We start from the raw sequence: 8714 nt of genomic DNA on the forward strand, positions 1-8714 counted from the left end.
GCCCCCGCCCCGTACGGTCTTCCTTTCGCGCGCGTTCCAGATCAGGCGGGTCTCCCGGCGCGCTCCTGCGGTTCTCATCTTAGTTTCCAGCTCCCCGCCCCACCCGGTCAACAATCATAACACTAAAAACACCAGCGATAATAACTACCGCACTCAACGGTTTCCGATCGCCCGTTGCCTGCGTGTGCACTCCCAAGGCCTCACCACAGACCCCGAGCGTCTGACAAACAGTAAATAAGTGGGTACTGCGTCAGCTCCTGCAGCTCCTCACAGAGGAGACTGAGGCACTGAGGTGATGCACGAGGTGGACTCACCCGGCTAGTGAAGCGCAGCCTTGCAAGCCGGGCTCCCGCACGGCAGCGTCCTCGTCCGTCCGCAGCCCCGCATTCCCCGCTTTGGTCCCGACGTCTGCTTGCTCGTCTTTCTACCGCTCGGAGCGCTCCGGAGCGGTCTCTGCGAGGGGATTCTGCCTTGTGTGGGCAGTAGATAATTACAAAATGAGAGCGAGTGTTACAGAGTGGACTCCAGATGGAACATGGATGAACCCTGAAAACATGCTAGAAGCCAGGCACAACCACGTATTGTGCGATTCCATTTATACGAAATATCCAAAATAGGCAAATCAATAAACACAGGAAGTTAATGCGTGGCCCCGGGCACTAGGGTAGGAGGAACTGGGAGTGATTGCTGATAGCTAATAAGTATGTGCTGGAATTGGTGGCGATGGTTGCACCACCTAATAAAATATACTAAAGGCCGCTAAATTGTGTGCTTTTAAGTGGATTTTATGTTATGTGAATTATATCTCGATTTAAAGTAATTGTGAAATGTTCCACCGTGGGACCGTGCTGTTGGGCGAGGTGTATACCAGAGCAAAATTCAGCCCTTTGAGTCCTTCCAGAGCCTTTGGGGGGGTCCCCAGACTCCCAAGTGCAAGGTCCCTGTGGGGCTGTTCTTCCAAAATCCTGGCATCAAGCTCTTCGCTGAGTTCTGCATCAGCATCCTCCCTTTGTTTAAACTGGCTGTAAATCTCGTCTAAATCCATAGGTGCTGGAACGCACCTCTGCTACCACCTGCTGGGGAAACTCCTCCCAAGCAGGGCCTGGGGGACACACCAATGCTAAGTAATCCCTCTTGCTTCTACACACCTGCTTTTTGTCTATGTAACGGGAATCACAACACTACGTGGTGTTTTTGTTTGTTTTGCAGTTCTGGGATTGAACCTAGGATTTTCACACTAAACTACACCCCCATCCCTTTTTGCTAAATCGCTTCCATTGCCCAGGCTGCAATGAACTTGTGGGTTTTTGGTTTTTTGGTACCGAGGAATCGAACCGGGACCTCGCGCTTACGAGGCAGGCAACTGCACCACTGAGCTAAATCTCTGGTCCTCCACTGAACTTGGGATCCTCCTGCCTCAATCTCTCAGAGTGCTAGGATTACAGGCATGTACCACCATGCCCAGCCTGTTTTTTAAACAAGGTCTCTCTGTGCAGTTCAAGCTGGCCTTGAATTATATTATGTAGCTCAGGTTGGCCCCGAACTCTCAGTGCAGTAGATAAGTACAACATGAAAGCAAGTGTTACAGAGAAGATTCCAGACAGAACATGCCTCCCAAGTGCTAGAATTACAGGTGTGTGCCACCACTTCCAGCATTAATAGGGAGCCCTGGAGAACAGAGTTTGGAAACACGGGCACAAGTTTCTGGGTGTCGGGTGCCAGGAGGAGTGAAGAAGCTATGGGCTGGGTGCAAAAGCCCCAGGGGGGGTCCTGAGACACTTGAGGAGGTTTCAGAGTGCTGTGTGAGGCAGAATGTGGAGCTGGGTAGGAAGCAAGCACATCTGGGGCAGGTGAACGACTCCGGAAACAGGGAATCCCAAGGACCCCAGGCTAGAGTTGGAGAGAAGAGTCTAAGAGGGTCAGAGAAGTGGGAAGGAACTAAACCAACATGCATGGAAGTTGAGGCACAACTACTGTACGAGGAGAGGTTAGCAGGAGTCTGGGCTCTGTGAACAAGGTAGGGACTGGGGAGCATTGCTAGGGGCCCCTCCACACCTCCTGGGCCCACTCATGCCTTAGGACGTACAGACCTCTCCATAGCTTCCCATCTCCTCACCTTTCCCCACGTTGTCCCCTCTGCCCAGACTGCGTCTGTCTCATTTGCAGGCATTTGTGTACTTCCAGACTCCCCTCCACAAAGCCTGCTCTCCGGGCCACTTCATATGTGTTCATTTGCACGCACAGCCCTTCAGGGACACAAATTATGAGAAGCCAACTGCAAGCAGAGCATTGTTTCAAGTCTGTCAGTGGCCCTAGTGAGTGACTCCCCGGCGTCATCCTGTCCCTGACCACCGCCATATCACCTGTGTGTGTAAACTTCCTGGATTAGAGCGCTAAAGGTGTGGTGTTTGCCATTGACCTCGAACGTGGCACATTTCATGGATGAGTTGATAGGAAGCCAAACACCAGCAGGTTGGTGGCAAGTGAAGAGTGTCGACGTGGCCCGTGGCCCACTGTTTAGAAGCTTGGCTATGGAAGAGAAAGGCAAAGCACAGGAATGGCTACATTCTTTTCTCAACAGAGGAAAGACTCAAGAAGGTGTGCGGGCCAAGGGAAGGATATTGGCACAGAGGGAAAGGTGAATAACGCGGGGCAGTATTGGGGGTTTAGTGGTGGAAATTTCTTCACAGGCGGAAGGGAGGAAATCTGCATTCTCCGCTTTCCCATCATTTCATTTTCGTTTTTATTTTTTGTTATCAGGGATTGAACTCAGAACCTTGTGCTTGCAAGGCAGGTGCAGTGGCAACACTGAGCTAAATCCCCGGCCCTCTTTCATCACTTCTTTTTTAAAGCTCATTTCATTCTTTCAGAAATGCATGTGCTCAATCCACTCACTCTTAGGCCCTTAGCATAACTTTCTTTTCCTTTTTTTTACTTGAGACAAGATCTCACCGTGTAGTTTAGACTAGGCTTGAACTCACTATGTAGCCCAGGCTGGCTTCAAGCTCACGGAAATCCTCCTGCCTCAGCCTCCTGAGTGTTTCAATTACCTATGAGTTGAGTTCTATTAAAATCCTTTAGTTTTAGCTTGACTTGTCCCATGTTAATCACTGGATCGTTCATTGTGTCCTGATGTCCCTTTGATATGCTACCGTTATAGTCTGCCCCTATGAAATTTGTTTCAAATGCTGTTTTTTCATTTCTATGAGAGATTACTGATCATAGTGTATACCATTTTTACTACACTTCTGGGTTATGTTTTGGCAGTACTTTCTTTAGGATGCTTTATTAAGAGCAGTCTGTAGTCTGTAGTCTGCAGTTTTCTTGGGATGGCTCTCTGACTTTAGGGTTAGGGTAACACTGAAATAGTACAATGAGTTGGGACAAATTCTTATTTGTTGGAGATCGATCGATGGAAAACTTCAACTTTTAGTATAATGTGAGCTCTCTAGATTTGGTCTTCTGTTTTTACCTGATTTTTGATCACGGATTCGATGTATCTCCTTTATTTGTTACACCTCCGTTCCTATTCTCTATCAATTTTTCAATTACTTTTAGATATTTACTTTTAAAAATTTGTCCATTTCCTATGTTATTTAACTTGTACACTTCTTAGTATTTTCTTTTGGGTACCCTTCTCAGATCTTGCTAAGAATACTCACGGTGATATTTTTGATACTGTTTTTCTTTTTATACCTTTGCTGTGGGGCCAAATTTCCTACGTCTCCCTGCCAGGTGGCTCTGAGCCACCAGTGGGGCATGCGTGACTGTCCCATCAGGCTGCATGGGACAATCGTGCATGCACCACTGGTGGTTGAAGCTTGCAGGAATGTGTTTGTTTAACTAAAGGATTTTCCTGCCGATATTTTCAAAGGAACGAGTTTTGGTTTTGTTGTTTTCTTATCATGACATTCTGTTTCCTCACGTGGTTTTTAGTAAGTCCTTCCTTCTGCTAAGGATGGGTGTATTTCTAGTTGGGTTGGGTTTGTTGTACTAGCAAAGGTCTAAAGGGAGCTTTCTCCTTTCTCACTGGTTCATCAGTCTCTTTGCCAGCAGTAAGGAAACCTCCTCCACTGGGGGGGCACTTTTGAATTTCAGCACAGGAGGTTTCTCCATGAAGCCTGTGGTGTTGAGTTTATAGCCATCTGAGGAAAAGAATGACTCAGAAAAGACCACATCAGAGTCAGACACTGTAACGGAGTCAGAGCTCACAGCTCTGAGGACAAACGAGCAGGGAAGACAGCTGGACTGAGACGGATGGCGCATTTCCGAGCCTCCACTTGGCCCCGGGATCCCTGAGGCCAGCTCAGGATCTGGGGCTGACGGGCACACAAGGCTCACAGGTAGCATCTAGGAGCAAGTGGATGTTCTCTCCGGGGAGCTTTGGCCTCTTAAACCCCGCAGGAGCAGGCCCTGAGCTACTGGAGGGTGATCTGGTGGCTCGTGCAGCAGTTGTACAGAGGCCTCCGAGGCCTGGACAGAGGCTGAGGTGGCCCTAAAGGCCAGCTCCCTCCTAACTCTGCCCTCACGAGAGGCAGGGAGGCCAGGGTTAGAGGCCAGCTTGGGTGAGTGGTTGGAGGCAACCTTGCTCGTCATGACTCCGGGTCCCATGGTACTGTGTGGTGCTTGGGGGTCCCTCTTCCTATGCCAGAGGTGCTCGGCGCCTCAAAGGTAGTTTTAACACCTGGGGGCATCTGTTTCCCTCCATAGCCCTTTGCTGTAGCTGAAACTGCCACATCGCTGAGCCTGAGCTTTGGTGGGGGACCTTTGAAAAGCGCTGTCTGTTGTGCTGGACTGGAATCACGGCACTGGGCCTGTGGGTGTCTGAGGCTGAGGGAGAGGCAGTGGACGTCCCAGGAGGGAAACGAGCCTGGGTGACATAGAGAGCACCTGGGAGCGGTCGTGATTCCCTGGGCTCGTGTTTGTGGATGAGGAATCCCCAAGGGCTGCCCGTGTTGTGTCGCTCAAGACTGGCCAGCCTGGAGTAGAGGTTGGGGCCAGTCCTGGGGTTGGAGCTGCCAGGGCTGTGAAGTGGAGGACAGGTGCACGGTGCTGCTGCCCACGCACGGCCCCAGGTGCTTGCTAGAGGCAGACTTAATGCAGTGTTTCCCTCGTGTGGCCTGGTGGCTGGAACTCAATGCTGGCAGAGTGGAGGCTTCGGCTGCACTGCCCCTGGGCACGGCACAGTCACCTATGCAGAGGGAAGGGAGTTACCCCCGGAGCCAGCAGGAGGCCCCAGGGGGAAAGGATCAGGGTGCGGGGCTGGTATCCATAGGGGTGACCCCCGTGTCCGTCCCTGACTGGGGAGCGGAGCCTATGGAAGTACCAGCTGAGGCGCTGCCACCCTGAGCAGAAGCAGAGGTCGAACGACTTTGGGAGACCTGGGCAGCGGCATGAGAGTGGCTCTGCAAGGCAGCAGGAGGGGTGAGGACTCCATCCTGGAGGTGCTGGGAAGGCAGACCCGGGACCTGCCGCTGCTCCCTGAGAGGCCCTGGGCCTCTGCGGGCCTGGATCTCCCCCACTCTTCGTGGGCCCCCACTTTTTCTTCCTCTGGGGTAAGGCTTGCCCAACTGAAGGCCCGGGCAAGGCAGGAGTCTTGCCTCTCCCGATGTCGTCCTTGCCAGCAGCAGGAGATGGAAAAGATGTCACCGAGGAGCTGGGGGCCGGGGCTGTGGCTGTGAGGTGTGAAGAGGGCCCCGGAAGGGGCTGTGAGCTCGAGAGAGGAGCAGCTGAAATGTGCTTCCTTCCAGACCCAGGGGGCCCCAGGGTGGCCATAGCAGCAAATGCCAGGTCAGCCCCTGAGACCTCCAGGTTTCTGCTCTCTTTCTTCCCTGCATTCCTGTTGGGCACTGGAGGGACAGAAGGTGGAGGAGCAATCCGGGGGGCAGGCAAGGGAGTAGAGCAGGGAGGCCGTGTGGTGTTGCTACCTTGGGGGCCTGCGACCACTTACCCATCAGCATCCTGTTGACGAAGCAGTGCTGCCTCCTTCTCCCGAGCTGTGTGTTCAGCCGTCACCTGGTAGCTTAGCTCGGGAGGTGACGGTAGCACCAGCGGGTCCCCTCGCCTGCGCCTCAGAAGGGGGATCTTACGTATTCCTGGCCCGGCTCCCTCCATCGTAAGCACGCAATCCCTCCTTGTTTCTGCCTGCCCTGGTGTGACGTCTGCCGTTTTCTTGTTCCCAGTCTCCTGGGAGACTTCTGGGGCTGAACGTGAATCCCGGACGCCCTTCTCCTCTGGATTTGTGGAGGACCCGAGAAGTGGCCTGGGGCGCGTCGTGGCCGCACCTCTCCCCGGTCCTGGTAACCCTCCGGTGGAGCTGTATGAACAGCTGACGGCATTTCGCCGCATCAGCCCGCTCGCGCAGGAGGGCTGGGCGCCAGGGTCACCTTCATCTCGGGACCTCTGCCCACAGAGGTTTCGAGGCAGAGGCCCAGGCCTCGGGACAAAGGCAGTCGGGCCTCGCTGGCCTACAGCAGGCTCGAAGGCCGATGGTGGGGTCCCAGGACCACCCGTGCCCCTCCGGTGCTGAGCCTGCTGCTCCATGAGCCAGAGCTCAGTGCTGAGGGAGGAGCTACAGGGGCCCGAAAACTGCCTGCAGGGAGCACCAGCGCTCTCTGGAGACACCTCCTGGTCGGGGTAAGGGCCACGGGAATCTGCCGGGAATAGGAACGGTGCTTTTTGTTTTGGATACTCTTCCCCTAAGCTGATGTGGGACGACTAGAAGTGGACCCACGGGCACGGGTGGCCTAGGCGGGTGCTCTCACCCAGGGTTCTCGGGCAGGGGTGGCGAGGGGCCCAGGCAATGAGTCCTTGGGGCACACGCCCCCCACCGGGAGGGGGGATTTGCTGGGCTGAGGGGCAGCTAGCTGAGGAAACTGCCCACCAGAGCCGTTTGGGGAATGCGGGCTACTTCTTTTCCAAAAACAGGCGGAGCGGGGTCTCGGAGCGGCCAACTGCTCCAGTCCCAACCGTAATGATGCTTTGTTGCTGGGACACCGCAGGGAACCCAGACTGCTCGAGCAGGCGGCTGAGCGAGACCCCACGCGCACCAACGGTGGAGAGCAGCAAGCAGCGTGGGTGTTTGCAACAATTCGCAATTTACCAGGAGGCGTCACCCTCAGCATGTGGTCTTCGCCCTGCTGCCCTTGGGGAAGACTGGTGCCGGAGCACAAGATGCTGAAGGGCTGCAGACAAAAAGACTGCAGGTTTGTCCCCTTTAGCCGGTGGGGTTTCCGGCCCCCCTCCCAAAAGAGGGCGCTCGCCAAAGGGGAATGAGCTGGGGCAATTCTAGCAGTCCCGCGGGGGCCCCAGGGCGGTGGCCGGGGACTGTCGGGCATGGTCCCTGATCTTGAGAGGATGGACTCGGAGCAGACTTCCTGCCTGGGCCGCTTCTGGGTAACTTGAAAACTTTTGCATCAGAGCTCGTGAGTCTTCCTGCCCTTACCCCATATATGAACTTAGGTATAACCCATCTCATTGATCCAAATACTTCGCATTCAACTCTTTTTATTCCTGAAGTTCCTACCTTTTCCTGTTACTTACCTTCAACCCGAAGAAATTGCTTTTGTGTATTTCTGTACTCAGCAAGTTTTCTAGTAATAAATTCTCTCCAGTTTTCTTTCCCCTCCATCAGCCTTTGTATTTATTTTTGTTTGGCCCTCAAGGCTGATACCTCCATACACATACAGTATGTGGGGTGGTTTTTCTTTCTGCTCTGAAAGATGTTCTTTCAGTCTCTCCTGGCTGGTGTATGTTTTGACAAGAAGCCTCAGACTTTCAAGTTGTATTTCTTGGTACTGGACATGTCGCTTTCTCGGAAAACTTTCAAAACTCGTCCTCACCCTTGCTCTTTATTGGGTCGAGCATGTGCCGGGTGAGACTTTCTCGGATTTTTCATGGATTTCTGACTTCTTTCGGTTACTGGCGCACTTTAGATACACGTAATGATACCATTCGTCGTAGGGAATTGTACCTGTACATCATATATATTATTTCACTTTTTCCCATTCCCTTCCCTTCAACTCCTCCTCCCCTCTTTACCTACAAAATCCTGTTTCCATGTTTTCCTTCCATGCTTTTTTCTCCCTTTTACAGTAACCTTCCCTCTCAGCACTGCTTTCCTTGTGTCCCCTAGGTTCCAGGGTGTTGCACTGGCACTGTCATTTGCTTTCCAGAAATTCTTTAGATTCCTCTTCACTGAGTACTCAGGAGTGTGTCATGAAGATTTGGGGTGTTACTACATTTTCTGTGGCTGATTGCTATTTTCATTGCACAGTGGTCTGATAGTAAACAGGTGATTTCAGTTCTTATTTATTTCAGCAGGCTTTGTGGACGAGTACGTCTGCTTTGGAGAAAGTTCTGTGTGCTGCTAAGAAGAATGTGTGATCTGTTGTGGTGGGGTAACAATCTGTAGATGGTTATTAGGAGTCCATATGTTCAAGGGTATGGTTCAGCTCTGATTTTTTAGTTCATTTTTTTGTTTAGGTGATCTCTTTGCATAAATGGGGTATTGAGGTCATCCGCTCTGATTGTGTTAGTGTTTATTTGATTTTTGTTTTGTTTTGTTTTTTGAGACAGGGTCTCACTATGTAGTTCAGACTGCCCTGGAACTCACTGTGTAGCCCAGGTTGGTCTCGAACTCACAGTGATCCTCCTGCCTCAGCCTCCAGAGTGCTGGGATTACAGGCATGCGGCGCCACGCCTGGCATTTTTTT

At 52.5% G+C, this 8714-nt stretch overlaps 1 protein-coding gene across 1 annotated transcript; it reads right to left on the reverse strand.

The window, feature by feature from the left end:
• Positions 1 to 5115: 5115 nt before the first annotated feature.
• On the reverse strand, positions 5116 to 6555 carry LOC104847947 (putative POM121-like protein 1). The gene is made up of 3 exons (XM_010603611.3): positions 5951 to 6555; positions 5327 to 5675; positions 5116 to 5191 (listed from the first exon to the last, which is right to left on the reverse strand). Exons 1-3 carry the CDS (start codon positions 6541 to 6543, stop codon positions 5135 to 5137), a joined length of 999 nt encoding a protein of 332 aa, XP_010601913.1. The 5' UTR covers positions 6544 to 6555; the 3' UTR covers positions 5116 to 5134.
• Positions 6556 to 8714: the final 2159 nt, after the last annotated feature.

The sequence above is a fragment of the Fukomys damarensis genome, unplaced genomic scaffold (assembly GCF_012274545.1).
Source record: "Fukomys damarensis isolate Sample0158 unplaced genomic scaffold, DMR_v1.0_HiC HiC_scaffold_34, whole genome shotgun sequence".
NCBI lineage: Eukaryota > Metazoa > Chordata > Mammalia > Rodentia > Bathyergidae > Fukomys > Fukomys damarensis.

Bases quoted from the DNA above. Each gene is read 5' to 3' on its own strand.
- LOC104847947 (XM_010603611.3), bottom strand. From the start codon at position 6,543: ATGGAGCAGCAGGCTCAGCACCGGAGGGGCACGGGTGGTCCTGGGACC. The intron at 5,676-5,950 runs GTAAGTGGTCGC...CACACCTCACAG, and splicing joins CGTCAACAGGATGCTGATGG to CCACAGCCCCGGCCCCCAGC. The intron at 5,192-5,326 runs GTACTTCCATAG...CCCTCTGCATAG, and splicing joins GGGTGGCAGCGCCTCAGCTG to GTGACTGTGCCGTGCCCAGG.